General features: G+C 57.6%; 2 protein-coding genes across 2 annotated transcripts; both read right to left on the bottom strand.

The window, feature by feature from the left end:
- Positions 1-1,855: 1,855 nt before the first annotated feature.
- On the bottom strand, positions 1,856-6,458 carry REN (renin). Its single transcript, XM_074163214.1, has 10 exons — positions 6,358-6,458; positions 5,564-5,723; positions 5,293-5,416; positions 4,949-5,067; positions 4,584-4,780; positions 3,868-3,876; positions 3,364-3,486; positions 2,659-2,803; positions 2,451-2,549; positions 1,856-2,017 (listed from the first exon to the last, which is right to left on the bottom strand). The coding sequence occupies exons 1-10, from the start codon at positions 6,456-6,458 to the stop codon at positions 1,856-1,858; spliced, it is 1,239 nt and encodes a 412-aa protein (XP_074019315.1).
- Positions 6,459-12,622: 6,164 nt separating this feature from the next.
- GOLT1A (golgi transport 1A) lies at positions 12,623-14,070 on the bottom strand. The gene is made up of 5 exons (XM_074163445.1): positions 14,046-14,070; positions 13,364-13,455; positions 13,076-13,254; positions 12,849-12,912; positions 12,623-12,661 (listed from the first exon to the last, which is right to left on the bottom strand). Exons 1-5 carry the CDS (start codon positions 14,068-14,070, stop codon positions 12,623-12,625), a joined length of 399 nt encoding a protein of 132 aa, XP_074019546.1.
- Between the last annotated feature and the right edge of the window lie 2,267 nt (positions 14,071-16,337).

Raw genomic sequence — 16,337 nt, 5'->3', positions numbered from 1 at the left:
GAAATGCTGGATAAAAGCGAGACACACTGACAGCTGGGCCCCCTTCCCTCCACCCCCAGCCCCCAAAGAGCCATCGCCACCGCTCCCCTCGCCCCCGTGGTGGAGATGATGGACCAGTGCTGCAGAAGACGATGGCAAGAAACCAGTAACATCGTTGAGTGCCTTGAATTTCCCGTCCCTGGAGAGACAGGGTTGTGCATCCCAGTGCAAAGAGGTTTAAATGCTACATGGCTGCAGGGATTCTCCCAGGAGGGACAAACATCCGCTTGGCCACATCCTCTCTGCTGGGAGGCTGCTGCTGCTGCTCGGTGGGGCAGGGCAGAGGATGAAGGGCCACACTGGGAGGAAGAAGAGGAGAGGGCTGCCAGTGCAGCAGAGGCTGCTGCCTACCTGGCTGGAAAGGTCACACAGCAGCCACCATCTCGGTGCTGGCAGGAGCATCTCTCTCCGGAATGTCCCCGGGAGGCAGCTCGTGTCAGCCTGTGCTTCGGGCAGCGCTGGGAATTCATCAGCAGCTGTGGCTGGTGGCAGAAATGAGGATGAGAAGCTTCTGGGAGCGGTGACACTCAGATGGTGGCTCCAGGCTCTGCTCCAGAAGCCCCAGCGTCATGCTCGGCTGTACAGGCGCGTTTCCAGGGCTCGGCTGTGGACCGAGTCGCAGACCTGAGCTGGTGGAACTGGAGAGGAGTGTGTTGCAAACCGCTTGGCATTGGGGAGCGCTTGGATTCGCAGCTGCTGGGCTGTAACTCCAAGCACTGGGCTGCAGCTCTCCTGCAGGACTGGAAATGTCAGCCTCCAGCTGGGAGCACTGGTTTGTCTCTCCTGCCAAGCCAGCCAGTGTGGGGCTCGCAGCCCCAGCTCCCGCTGCGCATCATCTCCGCACACGGCCGGGATAGAGACCAGCCTCCAGTTGTTATCTGGAGCCAAAGCGGCAACGAAAACAGATCCAACAAGAGCTGCCTTCCTGGGGGGGGGGGGCAAAGTCAGCCACCCTTAACCACAGCCGGCACCTTCCCCTCCCCAAAGAGCAGCAGAGCAGACATACAGCCCGGTCCCTCTGTCCCCAGGGGTGCGACCAGTGGTCCTGAGCCCACCGTGGGAAGGCAAGTCAGGGCATGGGTAGCCCACACAGCAGCTCACCTCCTGCAGAAAGAGCTTGTTTGCTGTTTGGAAAGACCCTGATTTGCCTACACATCAGTGCTGGGAGCGTGTTTCACTCTTACCACGCAGGGAGGGACATAAATGCAGTGGTGGGTCACAGAGGAACACCTGTTGTCCAGTTCTCTTAATAAAAGTGTCTGATCCCTCCCCCTCTGCAAGAATAAGCAGCCACTCAGTCTCCTGTTGCTCTAAGATTGTTTAATATTAAAGTCATGGAGAGGGGCAGGGTTAAACACTGGCTAAAACTACCCTCAAACACAGCCAGATTCTTTTTCTCCCATCCAAGGAATAACACAAACCACCAGATTGTCCCTCCCCAGTCTGTCTGCAACCCGCCAGCACCTCCGTGCCAGCAGCAGCCCACCGCATGCCAGCCGCTCTAGTGCACATCACCCTAAAAATCCCTGGGGCTGCAATTCCAGACCCGGGATCCCGTTTGGATTTCCAGACTGAACGCGCTCACCCGAAGAGGGATTTAAGGCTCGGTTCTCCCCAGCAGCAGAGACTCTCGGGAAGCAGAGCGGGGGTTTTGGAGTGGGAGAAGGCGAGGTTTTGCAGTTGCTTCGGTGCAGAGAGGAGGTGGCTGAGCTGCAAGGAAACGCTCTTCTCATTTGCGCTTCAAATCCTTTCTTCTCAGTGGTACTCTTGCCTTCGGGCTGGTTCCCCCGTCCCTCTCCCCAGCCCCCCCCGGCCATCAGCGGGCCGTGGCAAAGCCGATGCGGTTGTTGCGCCGGTCGAATTTGGTGTAGTAGTGCCCGATGAAGCTGGCACCCAGGATCCAGAGGGGACCAGCTGGTGGGGGGATGTCCATCCCTGAGAAAGCCACCACACAGACGTCCTCCCCGTACTGGGATTGCTGCAAAGAGGAGGAGACCCAGGTGGTGTTGGAGCTGCCAGAAGGGACATCTCTACCTCAGCGTCCCCAAGGAAGGGCTGTGATCCCCTCTCAACACCCTTCCCTTGGCCTCGACATTCCTTCCTCCAGGAAGGAGGATCCCTGCCTGTCTCTGCTCTTTGCTGCTCACCCCAAATCTCCCCGAAACCACCCAAGGAGGCAGCGACAGGTTGGTCTGGCTCATCTGGACACCTCTGCCGAACAGGAGGGTTTGGGGCAAAAGAAGAAGCATCATTCTGGGGCTCATCTCAGCTGCTTTAGGGGAGCCAGGAGGGCGGGAGCTGCTGGATGCTGCGGGACAGCTGCACCCCGAGATGCACTGCTGTCCCCAGCAAGATGCACCCACTGCAGGGAGAACCCCCTCTCCTGCCCCTCACAGAGGGATGCAGCTTACCCGAAGGATGTAGGCTGAGCCGCTGAGAACATATGGCTTCCCACCCAGGTGGAAGGAGATGTTGGGCAGCTGAGGGACCCGGTCACAGTCCACCACGTACTGCAGGAGTGGGAGACAGCGCTGAGCCCATGTGCTGGGGGAGGGATGGGCTGGGGTACAAGCAGCAGGGAGGCAGGGACACGGAGCAGGGCAGGGGAGGGTTGCTCACCTCTCCTTCGGCCATCTCTGCTGCCCCGATGGCTTTCATCAGCACGGAGACGGGGCCGGCGGGGCCAGTGACGTAGGATGCTCCTGTGTCGATGGCCACTGAACAGCCTTCCTTGCAGAAGAGGATTTCAGCCCCGACGGACACCCTGGAGCGGGAGGGCAGAGCGGCTGTAGTTGGGCTCCCAGGGCTGTACACACCCACGGGCGAGTGTGCCACATCTTTGGCCAGAAAACACCGGCCAAGCCAAGAATGTGCTGTTCCCGGTGCCTCCGGAGCAGAGACTCTCCAGGGGCACTGGGAACCCTCCCTTCAACCGTCTCAAATGCGAATGCTAAGCTTCATCATGTGGGGTTTATTTATTTATTTATTTATTTAAATCAAACAAAGCAGGATTGTTTCAGTGCCTCACACTCCTTCAGTAGGACTAAAGGGGGTTAAAACTCTTCCACTGCGGCTTCCAAGTTGAATCAGCCCACGGTGCCACCCCCTCTGCATTCCCCAGCTCCTCCCTGAGCCTGGAGATGCAACTCGGTGCTGGAGGAACCGACTCCGCTCCCCTCCAGAGGGAAAAGCATCCACCAGCAGCACGGAATGAACACATCCCTCCGTGGACCACCTTCCCCAACACCCAGCAAGCTTTTCCCAGGCCCCCCGCCTCGCACTCCCAGGGAGGTTTGCAGGATGCAGGGGCATCCCTGGCCTCACCCCTTCATGCTGATCTGCCAGTAGCCGCTCTTGCTGATGTTCAGGTAGTGGAAGTCCCCCGTGTAGTAGGCTGGGTCACTGCCTCCGAGGATTATTTCCCCCCCGGGTTTCAGAGGAGCATTCCTAAGGGTGTAAAACACAGCGGAGTGATTCCCCCTCGGTTGCTGTCCCTGAAAAAAAAGCAGGGAGAAGGGACCAGCTCCAGGCACGAGGCTCTGCTGACCCCATGAGCAGCGGCAGAGAGCAAGGTGGAGCAGAAGAAACCCCGAGTTAGTTCAGAGAGGTGCAAGAGCCGGCAGAAGAGGGGGTGCCACATGCTGAGGTCTTCGAGCTGTGCCGGGCAGGCATGTGAGCAGTGCCTGGGATGGTGGGAGCTCCCATGGACCAGTACAGGGTTTGCCTGGGCCAGGCGGTGCAAGTGGGGTCTGCTGTTCAGCCCCAGGGTGCACGGGTGACTGTTAGTGGGTGCTGTCTCAAAAGCGCTCGTGCTTTTCGTCTTCTTACTTCGAAGCTCTGCAAAGAGAGAGATGCTCCGTAAGCCTGTGGTCCCAGAGCGACTGCCTCCCTTGGGTGCAGAGGGGACCCAAGCAGCACCCAGATGAGGCTGCAGTTGCAGCCAGCATCGTTAGGCTTTGTTCATTATTGATGGATCCACCTTTAATTGAGGTAAAGAGCTACCGTGCCTGCTTTAAGCATGCGTTTGGGGGGCTGTTTGTCACTGCACATTGCCAGGCTGCGGTACCTTGGTGCTGCTGGGAGGAGGGATGCTGGGGGACAACAGTTTGGGGCAAGAAATGAAAGGGGGTTTGGCTGCTCGTGCAGATTTTTCTTCAATAGTTTTTTTTTTTTTTTTTTTTAAATTTTTCCTTTTAGATGAAACACTAAATCCACTCCGGGCTGTGATTGCTCCAGCCCCACTAGCAGAGCTGGCAACTGTGCAATCCGACAGTGATAAACGAGCGTGGAGCAGCCTCTCTCGGTCTCGGCACTCCCTGCCCGGCAGCCCCAGATAAGCATCCACCTGGCTCTGCTTCTTGTGCTGCCTCGTTCCACCCCAGCTCCTCCAGACATCCTTCCCCATGCCCGTGTCCTCCAACCCAGCCTGAGCCTTGCATTCCCGGTCCCGAGATGCAAACCGAGCACCGCTGCGGTTGCAATGCCCATCCCCTGCAAAACAAGCATCTCCCCAGCCTCGGTGCCTGCTACCCCACGAGACCCACCGGCTGTAGTAGACGGAAAACACGTCCTCCTTGAGGATCTGCTGGGAGAGGATCCGGTCGAAGACGGGGGTGATGCCGTCGATGGCCTGGCTGGGGTAGCCCATCCCCAGCACCCCATCAAACCTGGCAAAGATGAAGGGGAAGGCGGGCAGCGCTGTCGCCTCGGCGAAGACCTGGATGATGGGGATGTCTGATACCTGGGGAAGGGCACAAGTGTCCACGCAGGGAGCTGGGGGGGGCTAAATCCCCACCAGACCCTCCCTCCCCCACACTCTCGGGTAACTGGGGTTGCTCATGTAGGGGAGCAGAGCCACACGTGGGCATCACAGCAGCTCTGGGTCTGTGAACTCAGGGCACGCACTCACCATGACGATGTCCTGGCTGAGGAAGCCTTTGACGCTTCCCGTGCCATAGCGGATAGCGAAGCCCGTGCCATTGGATATGTACGTCCGTGACTTGGAGGAGTCGTAGCGACTGTGGGAAACTGGGGAGAGGGAGAAGGTGCATCAAAGAAAAGGGATGGAGGCAGCAACGGCAGGACCAGCCGAGGGTCTCTGCTCCCCCAGTCTCTGTGGGATGATGAACCCACCCTGCCCCAGTGCCAGGGGATGGGACAGCAGCAGAGAGACACCCCCCCCGTGCAAAGGTAAACCCATCCCAGCCCACTTTGATCAGCTCTTGAGGTGGAGGGATGTGCCCCCGTACTCACCGCAGGCACTGTAGAGGGGGGAACACTTGTAGGATGGCACCCACAGGTTGGCCGAGCCCGTGTCGAAGACCACCTTGAAGGTCTGTGCGGGAGTTCCGATGCTGATCTCGCCAAAATACTGAGTCTGGAAGAGACATGGCATGGGGACCATCATGAGGTCACACAGACCCGAGCCCCCAGCAGCAAATATGCAACGGGGAGGCAGCGAGCAGGAGCTGGGGGGTGCAGGGCTGTGTCGGGGTGACAAGCCCCCAGGCAAGGAGAGACTCACGTCCAGGTAATTAGTGAGGAGGGTGGGAGCCGTCCCGTTTCTGGGGCCAGCCACGCTGCTGCTGTGTCTGCTCTGCCTCAGCTCGGGGAAGACGTCGGACACCTTCATACCCATCTCCTGCAGCGTCTGCCGGATGGAGGGCATCCTCCGCAGCGCGATCCTGCCGGGGGCGGGGTGGGGAGGAAGGGCAGGGCTGGGGGGCCAGGGAGCACCCAGGCACCCGCAGAAGACCCCCTCCCAGCTCCCTGCCACCACCACCCCCCCCTCCCCCCCACCGCAGCGCTCCTGCCGTGGGAAATCCAGCCGGGCGGCTCTAGATGGCAGCAGCTCCCCGCACCGTGGGGCTGCCAGCCGGGCCCCGGTGGGTCCCGCTCCCACGGCACCCTCCAGCCCCACACCGGCCCCCGGGTGGATGCAGCAGGCGGGATGTACCACGGCCCCCCCCGGGGGCTGGTTGCTGCAGGAGGCACCCACCGACACCGGGCAGCCACCCACGGGGGAGCCCAGCCCCACACACGGCTCATTTGTTTGAAAGCAAAGCATTTCACCTTGGCCTCCTCGTTTTTTGGGAGACAAGAGTGATGCTGAGCCATGCAGTGCTCAAGGGGAGAGAGGAAGAGTAGCAAGGAAGAGCAGGGGTGCCAGCACAGAACAGAAAAGGAGGAGGAAAGGGGTTTCCCAGCATGGTTTTTCTCCTTCGGTCCTCAGCAGCAGCCCAAGCACCCAAAAAAACAAGGGGGAAGACAGCGAGACCCACGACATCATGGGCCACCTGCAACACGCACGCCTGCTACCTCTGCAAAGCCTGGGCTGGTGAGGGGAAGAAGCTGGCGCCCCAGGTCACGGCCAAGACCATCAGGTACTGCTGCACCCTCCTGCTGTGTCCTGCTGGCATCGTGCTCTCCCAGGGCAGCCGCCTCCTTTGTCCGCAGCTTCGCTGCATCCCAGAGGGGAGGATGCTTTTATAGCCCGGGTTTCTGCATCCGTGTGGGTTTCTCCTCCCCGCTGGCCGGGGGAGGGCTGGGGATCCCACAGGCAGCACCATGGGCAGGTGGCTGGATGGTGACAGTCGCTGCGGAGGGTGGCATGGCCAGGAGAGCCCTGTGCCTGGTGGGCACAGCTGACAAGTGTGGCTGGCAAGGGGAGCTGTGAATAACTGGGATCCGCAAACCCACGCTCCTTGCGGTTAATGGCATTGCTACGTGTCAGCACCCGGCCATTGCTAACAGGGCATGCGTAGGGCACGGGCCAAATGCCTGCTGGTGTCAATCAGGAGAGCTGGTGGGTGATGCTGACACAGGTGGCTCAGGTTTAGAGGGCAGTCTGGCCAAGGAGATGTCCCCGAGCTCTGTGCTGCAGAGAAATGGGGTTTTCCCTGAAGGCCCAGGGTCGGGAACAGCAAAGAGAACTCAGCCACAGCCCCTCCAGCCACACAGACACTGACTGCAAACCCATCAGACCCTGCTGCCCTTATGGGGGCACAGCAAGGGGGAACCTCCCCCCCAGCTCCATTACACCAGTGAGGGAGCAGAGCCTGGGGCAGAGAACAGCTGAACTCATTGCAGGTGTTGCATGTGATATAAGACCAAGGTACAAGCATACACGGCCTGGACAGGCACAGCACTATTGGGAGGAGCAGTCTGTTCTCTGCCCTGTACAAGTGGGGTGCAGAGGAGCCCAGCGTGGCTCTGGGTGCCCGTGCTGCTGTGCCCGCTCTGCCCTGTGCTTTGGAAGGGAGACACTGCTCCAAAACCCCAGCGTGGGCTGCAGAGGACTCCTCTGTACGAGGTGCATCCCTGGTCCCCAGCTCACACACGGCTGTGTTTCCCCAAGCCCAGGGTAGTGGGTGCCGGATCAGGCCCTGTGGCTCCAAGCCCAGAGCTTGAGCTCAGGAAATCTCGGTGGGAAATGACCGCAAAGGCAATAAAAATGTTCTTGGAAGAAGAAACCTGATGACACACTTGCCCTTGCCTCGAAACCCCAGCTACGCAACCACTCCAGCGCGCTCCTGTTGTGGATGGGATTTGTTTAGGGCACTGCTGTCACCCTTGTCCAGGGGACACCAGTGCTGGGGGTGGGGTTGAGGAGGACACCCCACAAGCTATGGACTGCTTCCCCCCAAAACCAGGGTTCCAAAGCCTCCTTCCCCTGGGAGATTTTGGCTGCAGCGTTTGGAGCCAGGGGAAGGCTGACCTCGGCGGGCACCAAGGCTCTGCCTTGTGGGTCGCAGCCCCGTTCCCCCCGGCCCTGACGTCTTTTCCCACGCTGAGCCCCGGTGCTGCGTCACTCGGGGGAGCCTTGTGCCCTGGAGCAGGTTGCAGTGAGGTGCAGAGGTCAGGAGGCAGCAAACCAGCTCAGGAACCGCAGCGATGTGAGAGAGAGAGCCTGGCAGGGAGCCACCGGACATAAATCCCCTTTCCAGGCATCCCGCGGGCTCTGCTCGCTTTGCCGAGCCCCATTCCCCAAAGGAGATGCTGGGACTGCAGTGTGACTTCAAAGGGAAGGGGCCACGTCAGCCTGGGAAGGTGGTCCCAAGATGTGGGGCCCTGGGGCTCTGGCTTTTCTGGCTCCCGTTTGACCCATGGCCAAGGGGAGACACGTCGACAGGAGTCCCGAGGAGTGTTAGATGCTCTGGGCATGGCTTTTCCCTGGGAGGGACAGATGGACTCCTCTCCCGTGGGGCAGCCGGAGTGGGATGCAGCTGGGAATGATGGAGGGCTATGGGTGCCCAAGGGAGACAGCCCTTCCCTGCCAAGGGGTTGGCACCACAGACCCTTTAGAAAGAAAACCAAGGCATAAACAGGTAAAAACCAACTTACCCAAGCCCATCAGAGAACCCAGGGATGTTGCCTTGCAGTGGCCAGTACTAGCCCTGAGGCCGACTTGCCTCGCTGGCAGCACCAGGGCTGGAGAATGCCCTCAGCACAGGACACCTTCCCCACGCAAGGAAAATCCCCAGAAGGATTTTCCATTCACCTCTGCCAGCAGCAAGCAAGGATGAGGAGATGGTGCACAGGAGAAGCGATGGAAAGACCTGATGCGGGGCTTTAAATAACCTGCAAAGGGTGAATTTGTGCACAGGGTTATAGGAACCAGGGGAGGGGGAAGGAGCATCCCCCCCAGGCTCAAAGGTCTGGAGCAGGAGCCGTGCCGAGAGCCAGGCTCTGCAGGGCAGCACGGGGAAGGACGGCATCAGGGACATCAGCCAGCTCTGAGATGGCATTGATTTTATTCCCAGCCCTTCAGGAGACCCAGACCTACAGGGAGGATGCTTAACAATTCCCACGCAGCCTCGGAGAATCCATCAGCTCTAACCAAAGCATCACTTAACCTGAATCCGCAAGGACTGAAGGTAACAGGCCAGCAGGAAAGGCTGCAATCTCCCTGCTCGGTTTGTGCTCTGATGTGGGAATCCGGCTGCAGTTTGCTGCAAAGGGCTGGGTTTCCTACAATTCTGTATCCTACGAAGAGCAGCTCATCTGGAAATAGCAGGGGAATGCTCTTAAGTTATTTCCCTGCCTGCTTTCAAGGAGTTGAACGATTGAGCTAAGAGTGAATTCAAGGAAAAATGCTTTCCAGAGAGAAACAAATGTGTTCCTCTGTAGTGGTGGGCTGAACAAGAGCATTTCTTCCAATAAAATGTGAAATGTTGAGTACTTCCCTCTCTAAATGGAATCATTAGGAAGTTTTACTGAACAGCCTTATTTCTTAAGGGATCTTTTAAAACGGTACAAAAAGGTAGGCACATTTCTGTCCTTCCCACACATTTTATGTGCTTTTCTAGTTGGTGAGCTTGTTGCTAGTAAAAACACGCAAGGCTTGTGAGAATCCTTGTTCCGGGTGATCGAAAAGCTCAAGCACCAAAGCAACTTTTGGGAAGGACTTAGAGGAGGCTCTGGATGGCACCGACACCAGAGGAATTCGGCCATTGACGTCAGCAGAGCCAGGCCTTCACCCAAAGTGTTTGCTTAGAACCAGAGCTGCTCTGGCAGGGCACAGCGAAATCGCGATTTACTGAACAAGAGGGAAAACATTTCCCTGCAATAAGCTGGGAAGAGCAGCGCCGGCTCCGGCTCACTGCTGCCTGCTCCATCATGGAGACAGCCCACAGCAATTCCCCAGGTCACTCTGGACCCTGATGGGAAGCATCTCCTGCTGCCAGCTGGGGATGATGCTCCAGCCTGGCTTGATTTTCCCGGCAGGGTGAAGCAACGGGGGCATACCCGCAGCTCATCCATGCTTGCTGCTGCGGGGATGGGGCATTAAACAGGAGCAATTGCATTATCCTGCGTGTGGTGTCTCTAGGGCCACTCTTCTTTCTTCTGGTGAAGCCCTGAAGATGAAACTTCACCAGGAAAAGTTGCTTCTACAGCTCGAGGGTGAGGCAAAGACAGGAATTGCAGCCAGGCATCAGGGATGCTGCGGCCCTCGCTTACCTGTGTGGTGCCCATCCCACCCCTCCTCCACAAGCAGCTGCCCAGCTCTTGCTCTGCTCCAAACCTCTCATCAAAGCTGGCCTTGATACCAGCAGAGCTGGACCCACCTCTGCCTTCCTCCTGCCCGCAGCCAAGCTGATGCTGGGAAGCTGCTTGCTTTTGGGTGGTTTTTTTTGTTTGTTTGTTTGGTTTTTTTTTTTGGTTTTTTTTTTTTGTCTTTTTTTTTTTTTTAATCTCAGGAGCCTTCTGCTGCAACCTGCACTCAAAATCAAGGCACCCCCTCAAAAACCAGCATCAAGAGAGCAGCTTCTCCAGAGCCAGCCCTCCCAGGGGTGCAAAGCATCCATACCCAGCTTTGGAGGGGGGGCGGGCTGCCCTCATTTATACCTGCTGGGGAGCTCGTTCTCTGTTCCCCAGGGCTCAACCAAGCTGCTGGGGCTGGGGTTTGGGTAGCCAAATGAGTTACCCCACATCAGCTGAGCTTTCAGAGCTGCTCCCAGTTTTCACCTGGTGCCAACCCACTGCAAACTGGGCACCGGTGCAGTACCTGCCAAGTGCCAACAGGCACTGCCACCAGCTCCATCAGGCTGCGCTTCAATCAAGAGGGAACAGGTTTAACTCAAACTCATTAATTAATTCTTGCAAGTTAAGAAGGGTATCTGCACAGGGACCAGCTTTGATGTGATTGCCGGGGTTTAATTAAGCTCCAGCTCGCACCCAGCTTCCCAAGCGCTCATAGAAACCTGGCTCGCATCCATTGAGCTTGTGTCTCTGATCGCACAGAGCGGCTGAGTTATCCGACCAGTTCCCCAGCAGTGCTGGCTGCTCTCCTGGGGAGAGGAGTTCCCGCAGCCCCAGCGAAACAGCTTCTTTAAAATCATCTGAGCTCTGTGCCATCCTCAGATTCCTGCCTGCAGTGAAGGTCTGTCTCCCAGCGAGCAGCCGGCCCCTCGCACCAGGGGATGCTCATCCTCCAGAATATCCAGCACCGCAGGTCCTGCCTGAAGCAGGGTCTAAAGGCACCTGATGTACCTGGGCCCGAGTGGTTCTTGGGGCCAAATCAGCTGCAGAGAGGACACAGAGAGGATGGAGTGGGTGACGCGATGTGATGGGGCACCCAGCAGCTGGCCAAAATAGTCACTTTCTGTTCCTACAAACACAGGCTGGAAAGCAGGAGCTTCCCATCGCCCTCCCAGAAGGTGAGGATGAGGAGCTGTGAGGATGTGCAGCAGATGAAAAGGCGTTTTGAATGCCAGTGGATGAGGCTGGATCCCTCTCTGGAGTGTAAATCACAGATCTCAGTGGGAGTGATGCAGACAGCTGGGTCATGGGTAGGCAGACAGCCCCCCTGCTCCCAGCACCCATGTCGGCAATGGGATGGGCACAGGGCGCTGGAGATGTTCTCCTGGCTCAGACCCCAGCAGAGCTCACTGCCACCACAGCTCCCACCAGCTCCATCCTGCCAGGCACCAGCCAGCGGGTCCAACTCTGCTCCCTCCCGGCCACATCCCGCAGGAAGCAGCTCTATGGGAAATGTGAGTCCTTGCCCAAAATCCTCAGAGATAACCAGCACTGTAACTCCATGGATTTGCTCCAGGCCCCCCTCCCACCCCAGCATCTCTCAATTAATTAATAACCCCAGATGTCATTTGCTTTTTCATGGTCGCTGAATTTGAACGGGGTAATTTGCTCTCCTCCGATTGGGTCATGAAATGTTAATGTGGTTTAATGGGTGTTTTCCTAACCTCCCCTGCCCTCTCCCGCGGCTCCCCGGGCTTTGCTCTCCGCAGCCCATGTCCCCGCGGGACGCGTGGGAAGGCAGTGCCATGGCTACTGCCTGCGAGCCAGGGCTGCCCTCACTGGCCAGGGCTTGGCCAGGGCAGCTGGGGCCATGGCCACCAGAAGGTCCCCATGCCACCTCCAGCAATGGCCAATGTAAGAACCCCATGCCATCTCCAGCCACAGCCATGGGAATGTCCCTGTGCCATCTCCAGCTACAGCCATAAGAAGGTCCCCATGCCATCTCCAGTCACAACCATGGGATGATCCCTGTGCCATCTCCAGTCACAACCATGGGATGATCCCTGTGCCATCTCCAGCCACAGCCATGGGATGGTCCCCATGCCACCTCCAGTCACAGCCATGGGAAGGTCCCCATGCCATTTCCAGCTGTGACCATGGGAAGGTCCCCGTGCTACCTCTAGCCACAGACAAGGGAAGGTCCTTGTGTCATCTCCAGCCATGGCCATGATGCTTCTTGGTGACACTAAGAGGAGCCAGAGCTGGAGCAAGCCTGGAGCCAGAGGAAAGGAGCACAGCCTGATTTCAGTCTCAGACTGAAACAATTTTTAATTAAATCTCTCAACAGGGGAAGACAAAAAGAATAAAATAACGCTAATAATTCCAGAAGCCTGCCTGGCACAGCATTTGGTCTCCAGAGCATTGCTCAGGAGCTGCTCACGGGAGCCCCAGGGGGCAGTGAGGCATCATCCCCACAGCGGGGGTGGCTCCAACCAGCACCAAGGGTCCCGGAGCCAGGAGAGGTGGCAGCTCACCACGGGACAGCCGGATCCAGGGCTTTCTTGTGCCATCCCATCTCCGGCGATGCGGCTCATCTCGCAGGTCACACCATGGAGCTGCTGTCTCCCGCCTTCTGCAAGAGCTGCAACATGGAGAGATCCTGATTAGCAGGAAAATCTGCCAGTGCATCCTTGGGGGAGCTGCGGAGAGACCACGGTGACCTTCTCTATCTGGTCCCAACCGCAGTGATCGGGATTGATATCACCCAAGGACTGCAAACACCAAGGGTCACATCCACCCAGGAGGACTGTGCCCAGCGCCCTGCTCACCTTGCTCAGGATGGGGATGTTTGTCAGCGAGCCCAAAAACCCAAAAGCCACCGGGAAAAAACTCCTGCATTGAAACAAAAGTCTCTGTTAAGCTCCGTGCCAGGATTTTGCCGGGATGGGAGCAGTAGGGGTCTGCCCAGGTCTTCAGAGCATGGGGCTTGATGGCTCCCGGTCTCTAGCCCAGGGCACCCATGCCACACTGGGGAGTTGGGTGCTGTGGGACGGACCTGAAGAGGTTGACGAAGCCATAAGCTTCCAACAACATGCCCAGGAGGGGCCATCGCATGAGGACGATGACAACCCCACCAAGGAAGAAGCTGGTGCCCTTCATCTTTGGCCGCTGGAAGAAGAAGGTGAAGGTCCTCTTAAAGCCGATGATGAAGACCAAGCCAGAGAGGAAGAGGATCTGGGAGGATGAAGGGGAGCAGGTCAGAGAAGTCCTGCCCAGATGGACCCATGGCTCCATCCTGGGCACCAGTGCCCGCTGTGGGAAGCCCCAGCCCCACTGTACTCACATTCCCAAAGGCCAGGAGCACCGAGTCGAAGTACAAAAGCATCCCAAAAAGGAGGAAGAAGAGGCCAAAGCCAACCAGTCCCACACCGATCCCTGCGGAGGACAGGGAAGCACCTCGGGCTGCAGTCACCCTCCTTGGCACATCCCTGGCCCCTTCCCTCCCACAAACGTGCTTTGTATTTGTCTCCAAAGCTTAGAAACAGCCTTTCCACCTGCCCAGGCCTTGGGGAGGCTGTCGGTACCCCAGAAACCCCTCTGGGCTGCCAGACAAACAGTAAACCACAAAGAAAAAATAAACTGGAAGGTTGTTTCCAGCATTTTTCTAGATAGTTGCATGAAGGGTGTTGGTGCAGGTGGCCGGTGGGAGAGGCTGGAGATGCTTTGGGGACAAGCCAGGTACATTCCCAGCTACCGCTCCCAATGCAGACCTCAGGCAGAGGATGAGGGCAAACCCGGCTGTGCAGCATCCACAGTGCTGGTCCCCACACACAGCCCTGCCTGGTCCCCATGTCCCCCCACCCCAGGACGGGGCATTGCACTCCCTCCCTGCCCTGGTGACGCCCCCCATCAGCAGCTTCCAGCCCTGGCTGGGCGCTGTGGGACATCCCCATGGTGTGCCCTGGTCCCACAGGGATGGGCATCACCCCGGGGACACGGCCGCCCCAGCCCGTCCGCCCACTTACGCTGGAAGTCGGTCAGAGACACCATCTTGGCAGCGACGGGGCTGGGCGAGGGCGGCCACCCTTCCACGTGCCCTCCCCAGCAGTGACCCTTGGAAAAGCCCTTTAGTCCCCACGTCACCCTGCAAATCATTAACAGCCCGGCAGCGCCCGCCCCATGTCAGCAGCACCTCCTTCGGGGGGGGACGCAGTGGCTGGGTGTTGCTGCAGGGTGACACATAGAGGGGTTGGTGGTCACCGGTCCCTGCTTCCAGCCTGTGTGTCCTCCCTGGGAAGGGATGGCTTGGAGCAATCCCCGAAAGAGGGGACAGCTGTGGTGGCCCTTGGGGTGTCTGAGTGGTACCTGATGGCTCGGCCAGACCTGCTGCTTGTGGCCAACGCAGGGTCCCCACGTGGCATGTGCCACCCCTGAGCCACCCCACAGGGACCTCTACACCCGTGTCCCTCAGGAGAGCCCGCAGGGACCAGTTCCACACATTTACAACCCAGCTGCCTTTATTCCTTGGCTTTATACAAATTTGCCAGGTAGAAATGTGGGGGTTTATTCCTCCAAGAGGAGCTACAGCTAAAATAAACCCCCACTGGGACAATGACCCCCCCAAACCAGGGAGAGGAAGGAGAAGGTGCCACCAGCCCTGGAGCGAGCTATGGGCAAGGTGAGACCCTTCCCCAAGGGCTGAACTGCTGCAGCCATTCATCCACCGCCTCTTCGCTCTCATATCAAAGAGTTAGCCAAGGTCACCTCTAGACAAAAGACACGGACACCTCGCTGTTTCTTAGATACTTTTATTTCTCTAACACTAGCAAAAAAACCCAGAAAACAAATGCCTCCCTTCCCACCCTCCCCAGTGCATAAATAGATTTCCTCCCGATGCAAATCCTTTCTCAGTTACAAGTCACTGGTATATGAAGTGTTATGAAAAATAATAACCAAAATAAAATTAAGAATTAAGTTTCGATTTTTTTTTTATTATTATTTAAAAAAAAACCCAAAATAACGACCACCAGGTTCCACAACAGGGCAGCCGTGGGGTCCTGGTGCACGGGGCTGCGCCGGGCACACTGGGAACAGGAGCACCGGGATGCTCCTTGTCCCCTCCGGCCCCCGAGACAGGAGGAATTCCTGCCTATGGCTCTGGGTGCCCCCTTGGCTCCCCACCGGGCCAGCACAGCCTCTGTGTGGGCCACCCACAGCCGTGCACCGTGGTCCCCGGCAGTGTCCCCGCAACCCGTGTAAGTGGGGTCTCCCCCGGTTACACGAGCTGGGGAGCCTGCCCCAGCCACCACGCTCAGGGACAGGGAAATAAACGCGTCATATCTCTTAAAACTTACAGTCTCTTTATATTTTATTTTAAATAAATTTGCTTTTAATAAAAGCAGAAAAAATATATATATTTTAAATAGGTTTTTTCTTTTTCTTCTTTTTTTTTTTTCTTTTCTTTTTTTCTTTTTTCCTCTGATAGATTGGCAAAGAATCTGCTTTTGTAACTCATGGGCAGGGCTGGTGCCAACAACCCTGCGGCGAGAGAGATTAGCACAAAACAGTACCTCCCAGAAAAGAAGAGAAAAACCAAATATAGATATATATTATAAATGTATAATTTCCATAAAACATATATTAAGGCATGTAATAGCAAAATAAAGGGCCAGCTTTATGAGCTAAGAGGGCTGCAGGAGGCTCGGGAGCGGAGCGGGACGCGGGGCTCCTGGGATCCTACTGGTATTGCTAAGATGGGGTGTGCGGGGGGGGAATGGGGGTGCAGAGGGTGCAGGAGGGGGTGTGTGCGGGGCAAGGGTCCTGGTGGGCGTCAGGATCAGGCCAGGAGGGAAATAGCTGCAGGATGGAGGGTACCCAGCTCCTCACTCCGTCTGCCCCGTGGCACCAGCCCCACCGACCACACAACCTCATGGGAAATTCCACTTTTCTGGGCAGAACCAGCTTTTTTTTTTGCCCCTCTCCCTCCCCCCCCCCCCCCCGAAAGCTACAGAAAAGGGTAAACTTGCTACAGGAAAAACGAAGAGATTGAAGGGTTTTGTTGGCAAGGTCTTGGGGCAAGACGCGGTGCTGGATTTTCACAGGGGACGAGACAGAGGCGACAGCAGGATGAGCTGACAGTAGGATGGGGGGGCAAGTCGGGGCACTGCTCCCCACGCTGAGGATGAGCCCCACTGCTGCCACCTGGCCCCAAGAACCTTCTCCTTCTTGTCACCATCCCCATCCACCGCAGAGGGATCCCTGCCGAGCCCGCGGCTTTGCCGTCCCACCTCGTACCCCAGCTCCCCGCATCGCTCCTC

Source organism: Numenius arquata, chromosome 24 (genome assembly GCF_964106895.1).
Source record: "Numenius arquata chromosome 24, bNumArq3.hap1.1, whole genome shotgun sequence".
In the NCBI taxonomy this organism is placed as follows: Eukaryota; Metazoa; Chordata; class Aves; order Charadriiformes; family Scolopacidae; genus Numenius; species Numenius arquata.
Note: the sequence above shows the minus strand (reverse complement) of the source record. Positions and strands in the feature narration are given on the sequence as shown.

What these genes read in the sequence shown, in the direction of transcription:
- REN (XM_074163214.1), bottom strand. Translation starts at nt 6,458, where the DNA reads ATGCCAGCAGGACACAGCAGGAGGGTGCAGCAGTACCTGATGGTCTTG. An exon ending in TCAGCCAGGACATCGTCATG is followed by an intron (nt 4,781 to 4,948) that starts GTGAGTGCGTGC and finishes GCCCTTCCCCAG; the next exon opens with GTATCAGACATCCCCATCAT. An exon ending in CAGAGATGGCCGAAGGAGAG is followed by an intron (nt 2,550 to 2,658) that starts GTGAGCAACCCT and finishes CCACTCCTGCAG; the next exon opens with TACGTGGTGGACTGTGACCG.
- GOLT1A (XM_074163445.1), bottom strand. Translation starts at nt 14,070, where the DNA reads ATGGTGTCTCTGACCGACTTCCAGC. An exon ending in TGCTCCTGGCCTTTGGGAAT is followed by an intron (nt 13,255 to 13,363) that starts GTGAGTACAGTG and finishes TCATCCTCCCAG; the next exon opens with ATCCTCTTCCTCTCTGGCTT. An exon ending in ACATCCCCATCCTGAGCAAG is followed by an intron (nt 12,662 to 12,848) that starts GTGAGCAGGGCG and finishes TCCATGTTGCAG; the next exon opens with CTCTTGCAGAAGGCGGGAGA.